Below are 24,663 nucleotides of genomic sequence, written 5' to 3'. Positions count from 1 at the left end.
GCTCAAGTTAGGGCACTCTCAGCTGACACTGCTGAGATTCTGGGTTAGAATCCAGGCAGCTGCCTCCGATTTTCTGGCCCCTCAAGTGTAGCTAGTTGATGGTCTTAGCCTGAACACCAATGACTGCACAAAAAACGCAGGAACTAAAACAATGTAAAAGTCAAAATCTTGGCCTTGTGATTTTAGAGAGGAGCAGATGAATTAGACAAGTGTACACTGGTTTCATCCGTGTTGGGAATCATCAGGACTTAAAGCTTTCGTGACTGCAGGGATTCATCTTCTTGGTTCTTTCGGTAAAGTCACGTAGAAGGGAAGTAATAAAATAATAAAAATTAAACATAATAAAATAATTCTCACGACGTTTCGGCCACAATGCAAGCAGCCGTCCTCAGGTGAAGAAACAGACCTGTTTCTTCACCTGTTTTATTTTTATTATTTTATTACTTCCCTTCTACGTGACTTTACCGAAAGAACCAAAAAGAATCATCAGGACTTTGCAACCGTCATGGCAACTGCAGTAAACAGACAACGCAGCATGGACAAAACAAACTGGAAGTGATACGATAGTAATGGCGATGGCTGAAGTAAAAAAAAAATTCGAAAGTAGAAAATCCACGAGAAATTAGTTTTGAATCAAACCAGATAGGAAACGTGCACGCAAATAAAACTTTTTCTCAAGAGCCACAATTTATTGCTTTCTTCATTGAACGGATTTTTTTATTTAAAAAACCACAACAGACCCGTCTTGATTTTCCGTTATTTTCCAAGAAAACGACCCCCCTTTCTCCCACAACCCCGCTAAATCCAGACAACACGAAGTTCGTGGCACGGGGGGGGGAGAGGCAAAACGTTCAGAAACACTCCTCGTGCAAAGGGGCATCCCGCTCGCAGATTGGCTGGAGAAGTGCCACCAGGCACCCGCGGTGACCTTATGGCAACTGTGGTTTTCGTGGCTTTAAGCTCAGTGTGGATGGGTCGACAGCGCGGGTGAGCAAAGGGACGACGATTGCATTTAATCCACAAGCCAGGACGCAGCAAGAAAAAAAACTAATGCTAAATGGCAAGAATTCAAAGCATGTCCACAGAACTGGCCCGGAGGAATGTGTTGCGTGACCGTGCGCTTGGGCGGAATGGACAAGGTGGGGGGGGGAATTGGGTCCCGGGCATGAAACGCTCGGGCGAGGAAAGTCGGTCCGTGGAAAGTTTGCCAAAACGTGCAGTGGCGTCCATAGAATCGGCTTGTTACAAATATCAACGTAACAAGAAGCAGTGCGTTCTGGCGGCGGACTATCGCGAGCGAAAAAAACGATTGGTAAGGGGGCGCGCACGGAGCGGTGTGCGTGGGGCCGCCGCGTGGAATGGCAACGTTTCATTTGAGCTTCAGGAAAGATTCCAGGCTGTCCAGCTCCACGGCTTCTGCAAACTGCTCGTAGTCCTGCAGGGTCGAGAGAGACGGGGGGGGGGGGGGGGGTCACGGAAGGGTGTCATAGCAACAGGGCAACTTCACGATAACGCCAAGATGCATTTCACGCATGTCACAGATGCGGGTGACCATTCGTAAAATCGGCGGCTACGAACGTGGTAAACAAGAATATCATTGGGGACCCGACCGTAGAAGTGCCGGGATTCTCTCTCTCACGACGGCTGTGGACCACACTGAGCCGCGCTCGGACGCAGCACGGGAGATGTGCGGCGTACCACGTTGGTCCATAAATGGAAAATCAAAGATTCGCCAATCTGCGACTGGTAAAGATCAAACCATCAAACACATCACCGGCGAGCGCGCCATCCATGCACACCCTGGCAGCATCGCTGCGATCCATGCAGCATCTACTGCCGCCTTGGATTGGGGTTAAAGAACCTTAACATTCATAAACAAAGACAACCGCGGACCAGTTTCGTCCAGATTAGAACTCATCTGTACAGTGCAGCCATGTTTGCTGCTGCCATCTTCCCCTGGCAACCTAATCTATGAAGATGACTTTGTGGCTGCATGCTATGGGGGACGCTACTAGTCCACATCTGTAAATTACGAGAAAACCAATCACAACGGAAGGGTCGGGCCAAGTGAGAGCTGCACATCTGTGTGTGTGTGCGTGTATGCTGCGGAGCGGTAGTGTAGCGGTTAGTGCGCTGCGCTATGAACCTGGCGACCCGGGTTCGATTCCCGTTCACGGCCAACACCAGTGGCGATTATCTGAACCGGTCCTGGGCCTTCCCTAGGTCGACTCAACCTGAAAGGAGTACCTGGTGCGGCATGTAAGCATCATCACTAGGGAGACAAAGGCGGTCGGGCGTGGTGCTGGCCACCCACCCCCTCGTGTACCGTTCTGGCCTTCATAGGTGCTCGCGAACAGCACTTGCTCCCACAGTCTGTTAAGGCTATACGGGGGATTTTTGCATGCTGTTGACCTTTTCCCATTCCGATGACGTACGTGTACTTCATCAGTTTTTCTTCCGATTCCATTCCGATGACGTACGTGTACCTAATCGGAGCGTAATCGGAAGCAAAAGGCAGTGCAAGAGGGCGTGTGCCACAGATTGGCACCAGCTATCGTAGAGCGCGGTCGTGTCGCTACAGTTCTTTGCGGTGAGTAACGTCTTTATAAACAGCGGTGCTACACGCATCTCTAAATGAAATTAACGCCGAGCCAGCTAGCGCGTTTTGAGATTCGCCGGCGAACGGATCACCCAAATTCTAGATTTGAAGCTTTCGTGACTGCAAGGATTCATATTCTTAGGTTTTTTCGTTAAAGTCACGTAGGTAAAAAATTTAAATGAATAAAAGTAAAATAAAAATAAAATAAAAATCACGACGTTTCGGAGGCAACACAAGCTTCCGTCTTCAGGTGGGACCGTCACAGCACGATAGCTGTATGATACAGCTATCGTGCTGTGACGAAATTTTTTACCTACGTGACTTTACCGAAAAAACCTAAGAATAGGAACACCCAAACCCCTTGCAACTTACAGACGTCTCGGAATGGGGAAAGGGGTTCAAATCTGTTCCCAGCCTGCGTCAGGTTTTCTGTTTGCCACGTGTCTGCTCGTCGTTTTATTGTTTTATTACAGATTAAAATCCGAACGGGAGGGGGGAGGGGGCAGACGCGGAGGGAGGGCTCACCCCGCAGTAGGTGTTGTCGTTGAAGATCTGCGGCGGCACAGCCGTGGGGTTTCCACTCAGGTGCCTCATGTTCTGGCGGAGCTCATCGTTGGAGGCGATGTCGACCAGCTCGAACCTCACGGCTTTGCCCTCCAGCACGCGCCACACGTCGCTCTGGTTCGACTTGATCTGGATGATCGACACAGGCGCACGCGCAAAAAAGACAAAGGTGGTCCCGGGTTAGCGAGCAGCCTATGAAGGCCGGCACGGCACACGAGGGGGTAGGGTGGCCAACACCACGCCCAGCCACCTTTTTCTCTACAGTGGCGATGTTTACACATCGCACCAGGTACTCATTTGAGGCCAAGCCAATATAGGCGATGCCCAGGACCGATTCCGATAATCGTCAGTGGTGTCGGCCATAAGTGGGAATCAATCTCAGGTAGCCAGGTTCGTAGGGCGACGCCGCGCTAACACGACACTAACGCTCCCACGTGTTGTGCACACGCACAATATGCCTGGGCACACGCACAGACAAAAAGACAAAGGTCCCCCGTGTAGACTTAACAGACCGTTGGGGAAAATGCTGTTTGCAAGTAGCACCTATGAAGGCCGGCATGGCACAGGAGGGTATGGGTGGCCCAACACCACGCCCGGCCATTGTCTCCCCAGTGGCAATATTTACACTCCACATCAGGTACTCATTTAAGACCAAGTCGACCTAGGGGAGGCCCAGGACCGGTTCGAATATTCGCCACTATTTTTGGTCGTGAGCGGGAGAGGAACTGGCGTCGTTGTGTTCGTAGCACAGCAGCGCTAACCTGCGTGAAGGTGGGCAGCCGAGATGCACCATTGCACACGTGCACAAGTGGAGCCCGTATGTCAATCCACTGCTGGATGAGGCCTTTCACCATGCTGTGCAAGGCAATTATTACCGTTGAACAAACGAGTCGAAAGCGAACGTTCTTGACCGAATTCCGACAATCCAGAGGTGCGCAATTTTTTGTTATATTTTATAACCCGAAGTTAAAACTATAAACTCAACTAAACTATTTTTTATTTTACCATGGCGCCCAATCCAGTGGTAGATGGAGGGGGTTGTTTGACCGTGCTTCACCACGTTGGTCAGTGTATAGTTGGCGACGGGGCGAAGGGGGTGTGGTGGCCAGTAGGAATTGAGATATCTCGTGCGATGCCACCGATGATAGCCGTAGTTGGAAATCGAAGTCCTGAAGGTCGTTGAGTTCACGGTGCAGTGCACTAACCATTGCACCACCACTCCAAAACTGTCACCCGTTCTTGCAACATCTTAACGTGATCTTGCCAACCGATATGCGCCGAACGACAGATCTGTAAACACGCGCGCGCGTCTGGTCCTCTCGTGCACTCGCTCTGCAAGTTTTCATGGAGACACGACCGGCCACCCGTGACTTCTAGAAAGAGTGACGTGAAAATCGGCGCGCATACCTGAGGACGAGCATCTCTTTACAACCGTGCACTCGTAGTCAAACATGGGTTTGCAGCCACCCAAAACTAAACTGGTTTCCCAAGCGTAGCAAGCCGATTGCCTCAGCCTGCTGCCCAATCGGAGGTGGCACAGTGGCAACACGCCCTGGGTTCGATTCCCCGGCTCGGGCGCCTTTCTGCGCGGAGTTCGTGCGTTGTCCCACTGCTCTGCATGGGTTTCCGCCGGTTTACTTCCACACAAACGCCACCGGTATTTTGTCAAGCATCGATCCCAACCACACGTGACGGTAGAGCCTTGGCAATGTCGCTCCTGCACGAGATGAAAGTCTCGAGGGTATTTGGCCTACTGCGCTATGCGGGCGAGACGGCGTGGAAGAGGGATGAGTACCCACACTTTACCCCACCACACGCGCCTTGCCGATCGACTGCTGCAACCATTCGCTTCACGATGGCGAGATGTTAACTACCCCTCGCCTGGTATATGGGAGGGCGTGGGTTCGATCCCGACCCTCACGCCGCTATATTTGCAGTTTGCATGCTCTCCCTGTGGTCGCGTGGATTTTTTTTTCTTGGTCCTCCGGTTTTTCCCTCCACATTTAGAAACGTGCATTAGAGTATTTGGCTGCTGTACATTTCCACTTCATTGGGCTATCATTTGTGGCCAGGTCGCTTCTGAAAGAGCTACTTAGCTCAGTGGGCCTTACCTGGTAAAATAAAAAAAAATACTGTAGTTTAATGTTGTTTATAGTTTATACTGTTGGGTGGACAGGTGCAGTGGATGATTTTAGAAACTTGCACCATTGGTTCAACTGCCGCAGACCTCTGGATTGCATAACCAGTGAGCTACTACACCATTGCAGTATTCTCATGCGTTAGGGAGGAAGTAAAATTCCCCAACAGTGAATTCAATCAAGATATTTACCATGGAGATAAGTGCACGAATGACCACAAATATATCACTCAACAATCAATCCCAAATAGCAAGTGGCATGCAATGCTAGCTTCACAAACCCCAGTAATAATAATGATGATGATATTTTTTTCATTCCAGATTTGAAGTTTTCGTGACTGCAAGCATCCATACTCTTTGATACTTTCGGTAAAGTTACGTAGGTGAATTTAAAAAAAAAAAATATTTAAAAAACTTACAGCCCCGCCCACTTCCCCCCCCCCCCTCTCAGTCTCAATCACACATGCAACGCTCCCCCTCTCTGACTTATATAAACCCTCTTAACTCCGGCATCTCTCCCGCTTCAGTAAAAAAAAATTCTTGCTGTGGTTGTCACATCTGATGATGATTGCTTGTGTTGCAATCGAAACGTCGTGATTTTTGTATGTTTATTTTTGTTATTCTTATTTTTTTTATTTTCACCTATGTGACTTTACCGAAAGAACCAAAGAGTATGGATGATGATATTATTTACTTATTGTGGAAATCCCTTACCGAGTCCCAAGACTCTTCTCAGGATGGTCCTTCCTGCCTTGGGATGTTTGACCAATTTTCTTTCAAGCGGTGTGTTGCTTCGTGTTGGGGTGAAACCGGAGAACCCGGAGAACAACCCGCGCATACGAGGAGACCACACTCACCGATCTGCACACACGCGGAGTTTCACAAACCTACACTGCCCTCCCCCAAACAAAAACCTTATCTTTGAAGTGCTGGAATAAAAAAATAAACTTTTTTTATTTTACTAAGTAAGGCCCACCGAGCCATATAGTTGTTTTTCAGAAGCGACCTGGCTATCACAAACGATAGCCAAAAGAAAGTGGCTTATCATCATGTGGAATTTATAGCAGACTCTTTAAACGCATGTTGATTCTCAACGTGGAGGTAAAAACCTGAGGACCTGGAGAAAAATCCACGAGACCACGGGGAGAACACACAAACTCCAAATATACAGACATCAGGGTCGGGATCGAACCCATGAACCTCCTGTATACCGGGCGAGGTAGTTAACATCTCGCCACCGCGGCACCCAGGTGAGTGCCAGCTATCTCCATATAAAAAAGGCAAAGTTGTGATTATGTGTGTTCAAAATGTTTAGCGTAATTCCCGACATGCAACAAACTTGAAATTTGCCATGTGGGTACTTTCCAGACTGTACACCATGCAAAATTTTTTTAAATACACTTTTTTTGGGGAGGGGGGAAGCTCAATAATGCAGATATTTTTTGCACGGCAAGTGCGCTGTGACGTCAAATCTGTCACGTGACCCGCACATGTGGAAGCGTCACGCATTGTAGTGTAGTGGTTAGCGCGCCGCGCTAACAACCCGGCGACCCGAGTTCGATTCCCGCTCACGGCCACCGCCGGTGACGAATATTTGAACCGGTCCTGGGCCTCCCCTAGGTTGACTCAGCCTCAAACGAGTAACTGCTGTGGTGTGTGAACATCGCCACTGGGGAGGCGAAGGCGGTCGGGCGTGGTGAATCCAAGTCCCAGGCGAAGCCGGGTAGTAAAGCTTGTAATGTATAAAGGCAACGTAATGCAAACGTAGGCCCATGACGATTTGCGGTTTCTGTGCAAACCTTGTGCATCAAGATGGCCAGCGCAGCTTCACTGGGGGTCTCCGGCCCCGAACACGTGGACCCAGTTACGGGTGACAGACTTTAAACAGTGTTTCTGCAGAGAGCTTACTACGCAAATATACAGCGATGAAACCCTGAACTATGATCCGTCGTGAAAACTTTGAAACTAAGAAGTCTTCTTAGCCACGAGTTATTTGGCGATGCTGCTGCTGCATTGGCAGTGGTGCACAAGCACAATAAACACGAAGAAAACTCAACATATGTCCGTCAATAACGCTGCCTAAAAACAAAACATATAGATAATAGGTGAAGTTATGGTCAATGCCCCTTCATTTGTGTGCTATGAAAAAGGGCCATTACCCAAAACGTCGCTAATTAAATATTTTTGATTTTAGGGTCACAGTGTCATTGACGAATGTGTTCAGTTTTCTCATGGGTGGAAAAAACCCGATTTTTCCAGCGGCAGGCATCGGGTTTTTTCTTGAATACAATTAAACCCGATTTCGGGGAATTAAAACCTGGTTTAATGAATACGAAGCTCTGATCCAAGGCTTAGGCTGCTTCCTCGTCGGTGCTGCTATCGTACTCGGGGGGGCCGTCGGGCACGGGGTAGTCGTAGAATGCGGCGGGCAGGTTGGTCGTGATGAACACGAGCTTCTCCTCCACAATCGTGGGCGCCAGTGAGTTCCTTGGCTTGGAATGGATGAAGCCCATCGTTGAGAAGTGCGGTTCTGCAATTAGAACCCATTAAACCGGATTTCTCCCAATCTCAGATGATCGGGTTTAATATAAAAAACAATTAAACCCGATCGTAAAAAACCCGACTGCCACCCTTGAGTTTTCTTGACGACAGAGAGTACTGTACTGCAGTGCTATGGTTACATGCCGTTGCAGCCACGCGTGTGTCGACAGGTTGTCATCTGTAATCTTCAAAGAATGCAGAAACAAATACCAGTATCGACTCTGTGAGCCTTTGGCCACAAAGGACTCGTGCAAACACATGACCTGATAAGATCGACCTGTCAACATGTTCGCTGATAGCACGTAGCCAAATCTTAAAACCACAGCCCACACACCTCAAATAATCAAATAACAATACCTAATTTCGAACCCCAAGCCAAAGCACTGCTGTAAGAAGGCCTCGCCACGCCTGCTGGTTGTGTGTTCATACTCCATCACGCTGGTCCATGCAGGTTACTCGCTTGCCAGACTTTTCCCCCCATTATATCCATCACCAACTACCCCCTGAAGAATCTGGATGTCGAACCGGCCATAGCTGCTGCTGCTGCTGCGGAAAAGGCGGTCGGTGTCTTCCGTAAGAAGCCGGGCTCAGGCGCCGACAGGTAAAAAGCGGCACGGCAATTATTGACCTCTCTACCGACTACGACGACGCCGTGTGGCATCATGGCCCCCGCTGATGCTGCTGCTGATGATGATGCCGCGGTTCTACTGCTCACCGATTGGACGCGATGCGCAGGAACCGTAACTTTGACGGTGAACGCCTCGCAGGAGAACGCAGCTGCAAGAGAATTGATGAACGATGGCCTCCCTCAAGGCTCCCAACTAACGCCGCCACTGTTTAACATACGTACGCGTGCGTGACCTGCCATGTACATCACCTCGCAGGCTCGCATATGCGGGTGACGTAGCCCTGGCCGCACAGGGCACTCACCTCGAGGACATTGCCAATACTCTTAAAAGCTGATCTAACTTTATTGGAGGCGTATTTATCTTGCCGGAGGCTCCGACCAAATCCCTCAAAAACCACCACGAGCGTTTTCCACCCTAACAACCGTGCAACAGATGCCACTCTCGATGTGTCCTTCTTTGTGAGCCCACACCCAGATACACAAGCCTGACCTTCAGGGCCCGCATAAAACGGACCTGTGAAAACACCAACTCACGCATCACCCAGCTTAATAAATGTGCAGGAACGACCCAAACTAGGAACCGTGCAGTAAACCACCGTAGTCTAAGTGCTCGGTCGACGGAGGGATAGCAGCATTACAAGAACTTGATTTGAAGCTTTCGTGACTGCAGGAATCCATACTCTTTGGTTCTTTCGGTAAAGTCACGTAGGTAGAAAATAAAATAAATCACGACGTTTCTGGCGCAACGCAAGCTTTCCCACCTGATGACGGACGCTTGTGTTGCACCCGAAACGTCGTGATTTATTTTATTTTATACCTACGTGACTTTATCGAAAGTATTACAAGAACTCTCTCCCGAAGCCCTCTCGTCATGGCATGGTTAGCTACGTACGGTGCGAAAGAAGTTCAACGTACACACATACATACATTCTAGATTTGAAGCTTTCGTGACTGCAAGGATTCATACTCTTAGTTTTTTCGGTAAAGTCACGTAGGTAAAAAAAATGAAATTAAAATTAATAAAAATAAAATAATAAAAATCACCACCTAATGACGGAGACTTGTGTTGCCTCCGAAACGTCGTGATTTTTATTATTTTATTTTGATTAATTTTAATTTCATTTTTTTACCTACGTGACTTTACCGAAAAAACTATACATGGCAAACAGACCTCGACACTGCCATTTAGCTTCCTGAGCAGGCAGGTGAAATGATGATGATGATGGTGTGGCGGGGATGGAGGCGGTGGCACGGAACTGGATGAGATATGACTCGCCCCTGATGAGAGCCATAGGGGGTGGACCTAACTCGTCGTGTGCAGCGTCAACCCTCTGCGGGGCCACTCCACCCCCAGAACTGCACTGCTCTTCTGTTGGGCTCGTGAGGAAGTCTGCGCATCCGTGACCGATCGTCAACATTCTTACAAATTACCCCCCGAGACATAAATGTGAAATATCACACGAGCGACGAATAGAAACGACAAAGCGGGAGTTACGTGCGCATGTTGAACTTCTTCCGCGCACCGTACGTAGCCAACGGTGCTGATCGAAGGTGCGGGGGGGGGGGGGGAGGAGGACAACAAACTAAACACAAAAAGCAGTTAAATGTCGTTCCCAGTTCAGTACAAACAATTTTACATCATGCATTATTAATGAAGTTCACTTCTCTAAGCTGACTATATATACATAATAATAATAATAGTACAATTTGTAACGCGCGCAAATTTGCAGACGTAGTGGCCGCAACTCAGAGGCGCGGAGCCAAGCTCAGAGTCGCTCAAAAGCATGATTGTAGAGGTGAGTTTTTAAGTGTCTCTTGAAGGAGGCGATTGAGGTGATGCTGCGAATGTGCATGCACATATCCAAGAATCCATGTTTTGAACCGTGTAACCACACCCCGCAGGCACTAGCCGTGCTACTATTCACCGCAATCATACTACAGTAATATGAAAAAAATATCTATGCCTCGAGTATCTTGGCTGGGCTCCTGTCAACCCCAACAGGAACTCTGTTGTCAGTGGCTGCTGTCTGCTGTTGCTAATTAAACTAGCTGGGTAACTGGATAAAAGGGATGTTCTATGTGGCAGGCGATGCATTATTCAAACGGAAGTTCAGAAGACATAAGAGATAGCGATACCAACAAGGTGGGAGTAATTAATACAGAGTGAGATGTTAGTTTTAAATTGGCTCTAACTTTTAACTGCTTCTAATAATGCACTTATTTTGCCAGAATATTATTTAAATCGTAGAGAAAGAAAACAAACCTTAACAATATGTATATTCTTGGCATATTATTATGTAAAACAACTGATTATTCTTCATGCTCCCAGATTATGAAAAGAGTATGAAAATGACAGCTGTTATTTTCCATTGCAGAGCCACAATTAATTTACGAGTGTTAGTTTAAAAAAATGGATTGAGGAATACATTTTTCTAATCTAAATCGTGACACTTCGTCAAAATTGCCAGGGTGAAAAATCGTTCCACCTCGAGCCCGAACGCAAACACAACAGCAGAGTGCACATCGTGTCACAACATGGGTGCGTTACTCTTCATTCAGCTACGCTCAATGCTCAAGGCAACAAGGAGTGTGCAGAATACGCTCCCATCCCACGTCTGATGATGATGTGGTCAACCCTGAAAACTGTGACCTTGGGTCCAAGCGTCTCCTAGTTGTGTGTGCAAATGGTATGTAAATTGCATGTTTATTATGAATTAGATTCATAGATGCAATAATTAATAAATTAATCATTTCAAGAGTCTGGTAGTTGTAGCTCTAGTGCGAAGGAGCGCCTGAAACAATAATAATTCAAATGTATAATTCGCTTTCCATCTTAGGATCCCAATGCGCAATGCATGAAAATCAAGAAACAAAAACAGAACCAGGGCAACCGACCAAACTAAACAGGGAAGGCTGCCACTTTAAAGAGATGGGTTTGCAAAGCAGACTTAAATCTATCTACCGACTCCGATTGCCCTGATTTCAAGTGGCGAGGCATTCCATAGTTTGGGTGCCATGCAAACAAAAGCCCGATCACCAAAATAGCGCAACCTGTAGACCTGGCAGTGCTGAGAAGTTTGAGAAGATGCCAAAGGACCTTGATGGAATATATAAATGTGTTAGTTCCGGCAAGTAGTGTGTGGTGAGCCCTTTTAAATCCGTACAGGTTAATAGCATGATCTTAAAAATTCAGAACAGCCACAGAAAAGCTCTTCAGATGCCTTGCAGTGGTGAACAAGGCCCCGTGGAGACCTGGCAAAGGCTACACAGCAAGATTAATGGAGATTTTTAAGAAGCCCACAAAGGATTCAGCAAGCTAAGGAGAATTGGAGCGCACGGCCTCAGAAAACTCACAAGATAATGGAATCGTGGATTTTGTAGGCGGTCAGATAAAGTTGTTTCGTTGTTTAAGCAGCTGATTGATGAGCCAGCATTTACTCATTCATTCCGGTAACTTTCTCACTGCCGCTTAGTCACATCCTTATCACTCTTCTATCGCTTGGTTAGTGTTTTCGTGCACTGCTCATTGACTTCTCTACCCATGTTTAGGACTTGGTTCTGGCAGACCCACCGTTTTGTCTCATCCATATTGTGTTCAACCACCACACTGCAGGTCAATACAACACAACAACAACCACCATTAAGTGGCGGTGACGTCACTACAGCACTTGTGCCAGGCTATGTGCACTTTAATGCCACGTGAAGTGTCGAACGCTCGCGGTACAGACCCAGCTGCCATGGGTTGACGGAGATGACTGACCGATGCACAACCTGTGCCCCCTACTGTGCCAACTTGCTGTGTTTTAGCCGCCCGGCGCTCTGCTCGTTGTTGTGAGCGTCACTCCATTGTCCTCCAATACAAACGCACTCGCTCACCTGCCAATTCACCCACTCACTCACCCACTCACCACACATGCAAGGTCACAACATCTCTCTTTATGCTTCTTCCCACGCACTGCTCCACTTTTAAATTCCCTACCATTATCGCCTTTCCCACGCCCGTATAACCTTGCTCAACGCAAGGTTGGCTACGTATGATCGTGTCCTATGTTGCTGGCTCCCAGACGTTTTCGGCCATTGGGCCTGTGCTCAGTGAATGGACTGATTATTGAGTTTAGTTTGCCCCACACAGGTAAAGACTGCTCACCATCTATTCCATCTGTTGGCAACTACTGCAATGATGAGTCCTAATAGTAACGAAAACCGGTCTGCGATTTATATCTGTCTCCCTGCTGCCTGTCAGTTGGTCATATTTGCTCAAATTTATTTTGATGGTGACCAAAGACAAGAAGACTACAATGCAGTTCTTCAGGAACCGCCGATGGGTTTTGTTTTGTGTGTCATGCACAAAGGCGGAGGAGTGCTTTTCACACGATCTGCACCGATACGGTTTTCAGGCCTGTGCTATTATTCTGTTGTGGCTGATTTCCATCTTGTCGTTCAGACTTGATAAAGCACGTGTTGCAAAATGTGCGGGCATAGAGGGAGTAGCCTCTGCTTTCAGGAAATTACAGCTCCTGCTTGTTAGACCGTGGAACCACCCTCTGTGATTGGCGTGGCATGATGACAGGGATAACATCGTCGTCGTCATCTGTACGCGTTCTGCATGGACATGTCTGTGTTATGCACCGTGTGCTAGACACGTCACAGCCCTTTCGTCAATCCGCTGTGGGATGATCATTCTTCACCACGCTGGTCAGTGCCTGATGGTGAAGGTGGCAGGTTGCATAGATGTGGGAGCATAGGAATACAGTACAGTACGATAATCCAGTAGGTGTGAGTGTGCGTTTGTGATTAGATGTGCATAACTTCATTGACAATGGCCACAAGTTTGGGGTGAGGTTTTACTTTTTGGGGCATCTTACAATTCGGAGAATATGGTAACTGCCGCCTTCAATGCAGGAGGAATGGCAAAACTGCATGAACGCTCTCCTGAAGCCGTGTCTCTTGTCGTGACAAGCAGACCTTGGATACTCCTCCGGTCATCCTCACGCAAACTCCGGTCATCCTAGCAGCGGCTTTTGGCTAGCCATCGAACAAAGACGGTCACTGTGTCGCTCACTTTCAGATGCTCTTTTGCAGCTGTCTGGAGCGCTTTTCCTTCCGATATTAGGAAGCCACTGGAGCTATGCACTTTTAAATCATTTAGATTGAAAACTCATTTCATTACAACAAATTTTTGTGTTAAGTTTGCTGTCCTTCCCCGCACCTCCGATTAGCACGGTTGGCTACGTACGGTGCGAAAGAATTTCAACGTACACATGTACGTACCACCGATGGCAATCCGGCTCGTGAACATATTGCTGCCATGATGTGCAGGAATAGAACGGAGGCATGACATGAAACGCATTTCACGTCCACGGCGCGATGACAAGGTCACTGCACTCTACCGCCGGAGGTGCACTCAGCGGGGATGCGCATTTGTAACAAAAAAAACGACTGCTCGCAGCGCACAGCGTGCCTGCAAATGTTGTAAGTTAACAAGCCCAGCGAGTTCTCTTTCTAAACCTGCGCAGTGCGCCGGGTCACCATGGCTGGGTCAGTACGGCAGTCACAAAGACGCTGCGCAGAGGAGCAGCAGCAGCAGCAGCGGCGGCAGTGCAATGCCTCGGGCTAACACTGTCCTTTTGGTGGCTGCAGTTTGCTAGGAGGCGCATGTTTTTTTTAACAGCTCTTTTACAGAGGGAGGTGGAGCAGCAGCAGCAGCAGCTCCCCCGTGTCTGTCCCCCGAAACCTCAACGTTCACTCCCGCAGGTCGAGACACGCTGCTGCTGTTCATGGTTGCTGCAAGCCAGAACACAACTCACTCGACCAGACCTGCAGCATCATCTCATCGATCCGTGCAGCCACCAGCGCACTCTGAACGCTGCTGCAGTAAAACCCTAAAATGTATTTGTTCTTCGTAATTAGCCAGCTTGTAAATGTTACAAGTCTTTACAACTGCTTTTGTTTTTTTGTTTGTTGTAATTCACCCCCGCCCCGCACCAAAGATTAGCACGGTTGGCTACGTATGGTGCAAAAGAAGTTCAACATACGTACGTACATACAAGTCGCCTATGTATGGCATTTAGTCTGAACACTGCATTTTATTTCGTTGAAAAGCGGTTTTAGCTGGACTCACAATGTTGCGCAAGTTGTACGTGTTTATCACGCCAACTTGGCAAGTGTTTGTTGCTACCACCACTCTGAATAAGCCAATGCCTCGTACATTAATAATGATACTATAAGGGCGCCCCCATGCCATTAGTTCATGGGAGTTGTTTTACCATCAAACAATTATTTACAAATATTTTTTATTTTACCAGGTAAGGCCCACTGAGCTACGTAGCTCTTTTTGAGAAGCGAACTGGCCACAAATGATAGCTCAACGAAGTGGCTTATCATCATGTGGAAATTTATAGCAGCCAAGAACTCTAATCGCATGTTGATTCTACATGTGGAGGGAAAAACCGGAGGACGCGGAGAAAAATCCACGCAACCACATGGAGAACATGCAAACTCCAAATATACAGCAGGCGTCAAGGTCGGGATCGATACCACGACCTCCTGCATACGAGGTGAGGTAGTTAACATCTCTCCACCGTGGCGCCCCATATTTTACTAGTGAGTAAGGGTTGTGGAAAGGGGTGACCAATTATCAATCTAAATATCACTCGCCGGTGATGTTAACCGCCCAGGCGGCTAGAGGTCAAACATTGGTTGGAGGTCATCTCAGCCCATTCTCCCGTCACAGTCGACAAAAATGAGGACCGCTTTGTAGGAGAGTCGTGGTGATTATGATTATGATGGTGTTTGTCTGATTTACTGGAATGCCAATAAAAGTTGTTCACTGTGTGCAAAGTCACGCAACAGCTCTGTGTTGTATTCCAATAAACAGACGGGATCACAACGACCCTCCGTGTGGACTTACATTAAACCTGTGTCCATCAGCTGTCGTTATTTTATGAAGCTGCTAAAACAAAGTTACGAAGATATATTTGTTTACCAAACAGATATTTTGCGCTTAGAGACAACTGAGGCATACAAGGCTCTATAACAAACAATTAGCATCATTATCGTATTAAAGGCGACCAAGGCAATTTTGTTTTCAATTAACTAAAAAGTATAGCAGGTGATAACTACATTATTTGTATTTATACTATACTACATGGTGCGAGTCAATATAAATTCCATGCTACCAAAGCATTGGGTCACAATGAAGAAAAATTAACCCGTAAAAACAAAGTTTTTCACTATAAATCCTTTATATGCGTGTTCAATGGGCCACAACCCAGCCCACATTGGTCTTTGAAACGGGCGGCTAGAGTCCTCTCGTCCTCTGGCTTGAGATGGCTGCCACCTATGGGTCAGATGATTGCCTGCCACCATCAAGCAATTGGTAATTAAATATAATTTATTTTTTCCTAAAAAGTGTAAAATTGTGGATTTTTTTTTCACGAAAAGAAATTGTCACGTACAACGAGTCTGTGTGCAAAATGTCAGCTCGATTGGATCCCGGGAAGTGGGTTAAAAAACGACCGAAATATCTGCACGGTCGTAAGCGCGCAAGCGCGCAAGCAAGTGAACTTAATATAAAGGATTTAAAAATAGTGTTCACTTGCACCCAAATAAATGCCCCACTGCAAAGTGAACACAACAAAAATGTGCATGAGAAGACTTGTTTGTTGGCTCAATTACCGCACCGTGGAATGAATACCAAGCAAAAACGTGGCCCATCTCGGCAACAATACACGCGCTCGCGTTCTGTGGACATTGCAAAAAAAAAAGAAACCATGCACTCCTAGCAAAACCACAGCAGCCGCAAAAACAGCATGGGCACCAGGCGTGGCCACGTGGCTTCCATGGCTACGCAGAAAAAGCTGAAACTCGCTCTACCATAAAACCAAGGACACGGTACAAAACCACTACGTCGTGCCACTGAGCTCTCTCTCTCTCAAGGTCTCCCGGGCCCCAGACACCTCCACCCTCCTCACTCCAATGACCACGGCAAAACCGCCGCGTCCTACGGAGGCACGTCCGATAATTCGCTCATCGTACCCAGAAGCGGGATCGTGCGTGGCTGAGCGGTGTCACCGTAGCTGCAGTGGCAGCTGTCTGAAACTCTCTCCCAATGCTGCACATTCGCAGCATGCAAGTCCCGTTAAAGCACAATTATCTACCTTCAAGAAGCAGCTCAAGGCTCTCACTCATGCAGGCCTCAACCGTTCAGGCCCTCACCCGTTCAGGCCATCACCTGGCCAAGCCTTCACCTGTCCAGGATTTATCCTGTCCAGTCTCTCACTGCACTGCGAAAATTTATTTCTGGTTTGCTTTACAAAACCAAGTAAAAGTTTGGCTTCCTTGGGAAAAAAACATTATTTAGTAGCCTTTCAAATTTTTTACACGTAAAATATCACTGGCCTCTGCTATCGATCTACCCTTGACACCCAGCACAATCCCAGCACAATCCCACCACCAGTCTCACAATTTCTCAGTGGCGATATATATATCAGCCATGGTTGAGTGAGGCTATCCAACTAATTAAGTATTATATCGCTCTGATTATTGATTCCATTAATTCGACGAATCGGATAATGTGGAAAAACAGTAACAGAAAAACGTATTTCCTCTGTTGCCACATGTGCCACCGGATTGGAAGTGATGAACGGGCCTTGGTAATGTCAACAGCATCGTCGTCCTCGTCACGTCAGGCATGGCCCATAAAGGGTTTCCCGCCTTCGGGATGCAGGATTCTCTGGGTGACGCTTTAATTGTAGGGGCCTGCGTAACCGACCGCAAGAGAAGTAATCGATTACAAACCTGAGTCAATTTGTCAACTCTTCGTCCCAGCTAAAGTTGATAACGTCCGTTATTCCATCGCGTCACATGGTAGCGTGCGTCAACTCAATGTCACTGCCGAGCCATTCGACAGCGAGACCCGAGGGGTAGTGATCGCGTTTCTTCTTACCATCGCGGTGCTCAATTTCCCGTGAGCACGCGCTTCTCAGTCGCGTGTTGTCACACCTCTAACCTGCACCGGCTGTGATTACTTCGTCTCGCCTGGAGCCAGGCCAAAAGGTCATCTCCAGTGAGCTCGCTTCGATTGCCTATGTCAACTGCACCAGGTTAGAGCTTCACCAAGCTCTCACATGGACCAAATTTGAGCTTGTGGTGCCTCGGTGGTGAGATGTTAACTACCTTGCCTGGTATACAAGAGATCGTGGGTTTGAGCCAGACCCTGACGATGCTCGCTGTATATTTGGAGATTGCGTGTCTCTCTCTCCCCATGGTCACGTGGATATTTTTTTTGCGGGTCCTCCAGTTTTTCCCTCCACATTTAGAAACGTGCGTTTTCAGTATTTGGCTGCTATATATTTGACACGTGATAAGCCATTTCGTTGGAATATTATTTATGGCCAGGTAGCTTCTGAAAAAAAGAGCTATATACCTTAGTGGTCGTTACCTATAAAAATAAATAAACGTTTAGTTTTATAGTTTTTCACCACCACTCACCTCTCGTGCAACCAGCACCCGAGTGGGCACTCACTGCCTTTATTAGCAGGCTTACAAAAACCTCCATCCTCTTATCTTAATAGTGCACGTTAAACCAAGGTGACATTTGCCTGCAGTGTTGTTACTAAAACAATGTTGATGATGAAACAAACTATTCGGTGCTACTGCTGATGCATTGGTAGCGATGCACAAGCACAAATAATCCTTAAAATCAAGTCACCGACCCTGACACCTGTATATTTGGAGTTTGCGTATCTCTCTCCCTGTGGTTGCGTGGATTTTTCTCCGGGTCCTTCGGTTTCCCCTCCACATTTAAAATCAACATCACGCCTTTAGAGTATTTGGCTGCTATATATTTCTACACGATAAGCCACTTCATTGTGGCCAGGTCGCTTCTGAAAAATAACAATTTTGCTCAGTGGGCTTTACCTGGTAAAAAATAAGAAGTCAAATGTTTAGTTAATTTTTGTTAAGCCACGGTGTTATTGACGAATGTGTCGAGATTTGTTGTTAACTGCCCTTAAGCACCACTGCCAATGCAGATTCCCTTTCCTGGGCTCTCCTTGGGCTGCACCGTGTGGGAAAGATTGGAGCGCAAGAGCGGGTTAGTCCTCAAAAGTCTGTAGCACCTTCGATGTTAATCATTAAAGACACACGAGGCCCTGACTTATTTAAACGGTGTCAGCAATGTGCAACCGTAGCCCTTTTTAATGCGTTCCGATTCAGGTCCAAAGCGTTAACGCATTCATTAGCTCTGTCCGTAGTGGGGGAGGCGGGGCATGATAACACCCAAAAAATGATCCAACATACTAAAACTATTGTTTTTATTTTACCGAGTAAGGCCCGCTGAGCTATACAGCTATTTTTCTGAAGCGATCTGGCCCCAAATGACAGCTCAATAAAGTGGCTTATCACGTGGAAATTTATAGCAGTCAAATACTCTAAACCAGGGGTGCGGAACCGTTTTCCTGCCAAGGGCCATTTTGATATTTATAACATAATTCGTGGGCCATACAAAAGTATCAACTTAAAAATTAACATTTAATTAACTCACCCCTAATGTGATGGCTGGAACTGCTTCTCTTTGGTGAGGCGTGTGGTGTTAGCTGGTATTGATGATGTTGCTACTCGCAACTGCTTTTCCAGGTTTGCTCTTAGATTTATTGAATTTCGAGTCCCGCCTGCGGTTGCCTTGGCAGGGCCAGACCAAATGATTTTGCGGGCCTTATACGGCCCACGGACTGGACGTTCCCCACCCCTGGCTCTAAAAGCATGCTTCTAACCGTGGAGGGAAAACACGGACGACCCGGAGAAAATGCACCTGACAATGGGGAAAGATACACGTACACTCCAAATATACAGCAGGCGTCAGGAACGGGATCGAACCAACGACCTCCTGTATACCAGGCGATGTACTTAACATCTCGCCACTGCAGCGCCCCATATGAATTGAATATGAATGGAAGTTTAGCAAAACATTTCCGTGAGTGATAACTGGCCAAAAACGGATCAAGCGGTTGCGTCAAAAACTTGAGGATTAATAAGAAACACTGCTAAAAGAGAATTAACCTTAGGTGGCATGGGCAAGTGTGTGTCATTACGTTGTGTGACGTCTCCTATGTCACATGTCACGGGGTGAATCTCGCCTGATGATTACATTCTCATGTGTACTGTGTCATCATCTACAACAGGCTTTGCATGACGTGTGCCATACGACTTGGAACGCATCGCTATTATTGCCCAGACAAAAATCGAGGGCAAACGCAGATTGGGGAAAGCATTTAAAGAGTCCACGCCTATGGATGATGTGTTCTTCCTTGTTTACACGAGCAATTCAATCGGCGTATTGTGACCAATACATTTCCAACAAAAAAACGTGAACGACCTCCTGGCGAAAGGTTGTAATAGTAGTTTGCAACATGCTAAAAATCGGCGTGAATTCATTTCGCATGGTGCAGCCAAATCAGTTGCAATAAACCAGAGCATTGTTCCTCTAGTTAAAGGTGTGTGCTGCTAAGAACGGAAGCGACCAAGTTGCATAGCTTAACGCGGGATAACTTAACGTATTAGGTCTGCACAGCCAATATTATTCATAACCGATTTAATGGGTTCAGGCCTGGTAATGATCTGGCCACCCGCCAGGCAAAGTCAAACAAAATTTAATTCTCACGCACACAACAGAATGTAGTAAATCTATACCAGAAATACTTCTTCAACTTGCGAACTGAAACAATAAATAACCGTAGTGGTGTTAACAACACAAAGGTCCCCCGTGTAGCCTTAACAGACTGTAGGGGCAAGTGCTGTTAGCGAGCACCTATGAAGACCGGCACGACACAACGAGGGGGGCGGGCCAACACCACGCCCGGCCGCCTTTGTCTCCCCGAGTGGCGACGTTTACACACCGCACCGGGCGCGCATTTGAGGCTGAGCCGACCTAGGGGAGGCCCGGGACCGGTTCAGATAATCGTCACCCGCGTTGGGGCCGTGAGCGGGAGTCGAACTCGGCTCCGCCGGGTTCGTGGCGCAGCGTGGCGCTGACCGCTGCACCACCGCTCCCCGGTGTTAAACCGCGCGTGCGGACACACACACACGCGCCTTTAAATTGTTTGGCTATGACGGTGGTGGTGGTGGTGTTGGTGGGGTGGGTGGTGGTGGTGGGGTGGGTGGTGGTGGTGGGGGTTGGTGGTGTGGGTGGTGGTGGGGGGGGGTTGGTGGTGGTGGTGGGGGTTGGTGGTGTGGGTGGTGGTGGTGGGGGTTGGTGGTGTGGGTGGTGGTGGTGGGGGTTGGTGGTGTGGGTGGTGGTGGTGGGGGTTGGTGGTGGTGTGGGTGGTGGTGGTGGGTGGTGGTGGGGGGGGTTGGTGGGGGTGGTGGTTGGTGGTGGTGGTGGTGGGGGTTGGTGGTGTGGGTGGTGGTGGTGGGGGTTGGTGGTGGTGGTGGTGGGGGTTGGTGGGGAGGATGGTGGGTGGTGGTGGGTGGTGGTGGGTGGTGGTGGTGGGGTGGTGGGGTGGTGGTGGTGGGGTTGTGGTGGTGGGGTTGTGGTGGTGGGGTGGTGGTGGTGGTGGGGTGGGTTGGTGGTGGTGGTGGGGTGGGTTGGTGGTGGTGGTGGGGTGGGTTGGTGGTGGTGGGGGTGGTGGGTGGGTTGGTGGTGGTGGGAGTGGTGGGTGGGTGGTGGTGGGGTTGTGGTGGTGGGGTTGTGGTGGTGGTGATGGGGTGGGTGGTGGTTGTGGTGGGGTGGGTGGTGGTTGTGGTGGGGGTTGGTGGTGGTGGGGTGGGTGGTGGTGGGGTGGGTGGTGGTGGTGGGGTGGGTGGTGGTGGGGTGGGTGGTGGTGGTGGGGGTTGGTGGTGGTGGTGGTGGGGTGGGTGGTGGTGGTGGTGGGTGGTGGTGGTGGTGGTGGGGGTTGGTGGTGGTGGTGGGGTGGGTGGTGGTGGTTTGGGTGGTGGGGGTTGGTGGTGGTGGTGGGGTGGGTGGTGGTGGGTGGTGGTGGTGGTTGGTGGTGTGGGTGGTGGTGGTGGGGGTTGGTGGTGGGGGTGGGTGGTGGTGGTGGGTGGTGGGTGGTGGTGGTGGGGGTGGGTGGTGGTGGGGTGGTGGTGGGGGTGGGTGGTGGTGTGGGTGGTGGTGAGGGGGTTGGTGGTGTGGGTGGTGGTGGGGGTGGGGGTGGTGGTGGGGTGGGTGGTGGGTGGTGGTGGTGGTGGGGGTGGTGGGTGGTGGTGGTGGTGGGGTGGGTGGTGGTGGTGGGGTGGGTGGTGGTGGTGGGTGGTGGGTGGTGGTGGGTGGTGATGGGTGGTGGTGTGGGTGGTGGTGAGGGGGGTTGGTGGTGTGGGTGGTGGTGGGGTGGTGGGGTGGGGGGTGGTGGGTGGTGGGTGGTGGTGGTGGTGGGGGGGTGGGGGGGTGGGGGGGTGAGGGGGTGAGGGGGTGGTGGGTGGGGTGGGTGGGTGGTGTTAGATCGAAAGTGGAGAGGAATTTTGGCCAGATAATTGCGTGGGCCTAACCCTGAAAAATCTGCGGTGGATTCTAGACACGGCAGAGTTGCCACGGCACTTTGAAAAGTGCCTGTAAGTTTAACTGTAATCGCGTTAATAATCTAGATTTGAAGTTTTCGTGACTGCAGGGATCCATACTCTAGGTATAAAATAGCGTTGCTTTTTGCGAGTTTACCAAACTTGCACCGATTCCAATATCTTACAACTATTTGTTATATTTAACCAGGTACGGCCCCACTAAGTTATATATAACTATTCTTTTCACAAGCTATCTGGCCACGGGTCACTTATAGCAAAACGCGTGATGTTGATTCTAAACGTGGAGAAAAATCCACGCGACCACGAAGAGAAAGAGACAGACACGCAAACTCCAAAATATACAGCAGCAGGCATCGTCAGGGTAGGGATCGAACCCACGACCTCCTGTATACCGGGCGAAGTAGTTAACATCTCATAAATACCGTGATGATGATGATGAGAGAGACACGCAAACTCCAAATCTCCAGCAGCAGGCGTCAGGGTAGAGATAAAACCCACGACCTCCTGTAGACCAGGCGAGGTACTTAACATCTCCTAGCCACCGTGATGATGATGATGAGAGAGAGACACGCAAACTTCCAATATACAACAGCAGGCATCAGGGTAGAGATCGAACCCACGACCTCCTGTAGACCAGGCGAGGTAGTTAACATCTCCTAGCCACCGTGATGATGATGATGAGAGAGAGACACGCAAACTTCCAATATACAACAGCAGGCATCAGGGTAGAGATCGAACCCACGACCTCCTGTGTACCAGGCGAAGTAGTTAACATCTCATAGCCACCGTGATGATGATGAAAGAGACACGCAAACTCCAAATATACAGCAGACGTCAGGGTAGTGATCGAACCCACGACCACCTGTGCACCAGGCGAGGTAGTTAACATCTCACCACCGCGACGCCCTCTAACAGAGGTAGAATTGCTTCTCAAATGGAACGTCTTAAGTTACTATCATTCCTACCGATAACCAACCCTCCATCTCGACGTATGACTTACAAAAACACGTGTGTCAACCTCCCACCTGTAGCCGGGCTTACCGATGTCTCTGATCGGAGGTGCACTCTTACTTACCTAGCCACGTGGGTGTCCTTACTAACGCCTCTCACGTGAAGCTTGGTGCAATCGTCCACCACCCACAGCACCAACGTCGTGATGCTTATACAAGTCTCTGCACCCATGCTCACTAACATCAGTCACCTGCACCCATGCTAACTTCACTCACCTGTAGCAAGCAACGTGTACCCCCCCCCCCCCCCCCCATTGCAGCCATGCTCACTAACATCAGTCACCTGTACCCATGCTAACTTCACTCACCTGTAGCAAGCAACGTGTACCCCCCCCCCCCCCCCATTGCAGCCATGCTCACTAACATCAGTCACCTGTACCCATGCTAACTTCACTCACCTGTAGCAAGCAACGTGTACCCCCCCCCCCCATTGCAGCCATGCTCACTAACATCAGTCACCTGTACCCATGCTAACTTCACTCACCTGTAGCAAGCAACGTGTACCCCCCCCCCCCCCATTGCAGCCATGCTCACTAACATCAGTCACCTGTACCCATGCTAACTTCACTCACCTGTAGCAAGCAACGTGTACCCCCCCCCCCCCATTGCAGCCATGCTCACTAACATCAGTCACCTGTACCCATGCTAACTTCACTCACCTGTAGCAAGCAACGTGTACCCCCCCCCCCCATTGCAGCCATGCTCACTAACATCAGTCACCTGTACCCATGCTAACTTCACTCACCTGTAGCAAGCTACGTGTACCCCCCCCCCCCCCATTGCAGCCATGCTCACTAACATCAGTCACCTGCACCCATGCTAACTTCACTCACCTGTAGCAAGCAACGTGTACCCCCCCCCCCCCCCCCCATTGCAGCCATGCTCACTAACATCGTCCCCAACCCTCGTGCCCACCTGCCGGGAGCCCGCCACGCTGGTGTAGTAGATCTTCACCACCATGGCGACCCCGGGGGAAGAGTGCGCCGGAGACGAGGTCTCGACAACAAGTGGCGAGATCTCTCTCTCGTGTCTCTCTCTCTCACTCACTCCTCGGCAGTTAAGCTGCAGTTTGACGCGGACCCCCCGCACCCACACACCAACGCACCCCGCACCACCCCCACCCATCTCGCACCACCCCCCCCAGCACCAACCCCTCCCCCCGCACCAACCCCCCCCGCACCAACCCCTCCCCCCGCATCACCCCCCCGCACCAACCCCCCCGCACCACCCCCCCCCGCACCAACCCCCCCGCACCACCCCCCGCACCAACCCCCCCGCACCAACCCCTCCCCCCGCATCACCAACCCCCCCCGCACCAACCCCCCCGCACCACCCCCCGCACCAACCCCCCCGCACCAACCCCTCCCCCCGCATCACCACCCCCCCCCGCACCAACCACCCACCCGCACCCCCTCCCGCACACCCCCCCCCCACCCTCACCAACCCCCCCACTTTCCAGTGAAGGGGCGTGGTCAGAGGGGTGGGGCGAAAAAGGGCGGGGTGGGCTTAGGGACCGCGGTAAATAGACACAGCCGGCACTTGAATTAAATGACGTGAGAGAAACGACGATACGCGTCAGTTTTGAGGCAGCGTTTTCTAATTACTATTATATATTTTTCTCGTTGATAATACGGTTATTGCTACGTCGCAGTGGTGCACAAGCACACTT

At 49.5% G+C, this 24,663-nt stretch overlaps 1 protein-coding gene across 1 annotated transcript; it reads right to left on the bottom strand.

Moving 5' to 3' along the window:
- Positions 1-665: 665 nt before the first annotated feature.
- LOC133355180 (SH3 domain-binding glutamic acid-rich-like protein 3) lies at positions 666-24,073 on the bottom strand. Its single transcript, XM_061572530.1, has 3 exons — positions 23,910-24,073; positions 3,125-3,292; positions 666-1,435 (listed from the first exon to the last, which is right to left on the bottom strand). The coding sequence occupies exons 1-3, from the start codon at positions 23,952-23,954 to the stop codon at positions 1,370-1,372; spliced, it is 279 nt and encodes a 92-aa protein (XP_061428514.1). The 5' UTR covers positions 23,955-24,073; the 3' UTR covers positions 666-1,369.
- Positions 24,074-24,663: the final 590 nt, after the last annotated feature.

Source organism: Lethenteron reissneri, chromosome 6 (assembly GCF_015708825.2).
Source record: "Lethenteron reissneri isolate LAM-NWPU_2019-01 chromosome 6, ASM1570882v1, whole genome shotgun sequence".
NCBI lineage: Eukaryota > Metazoa > Chordata > Hyperoartia > Petromyzontiformes > Petromyzontidae > Lethenteron > Lethenteron reissneri.
This window is presented reverse-complemented; position numbering and strand designations above follow the sequence as displayed.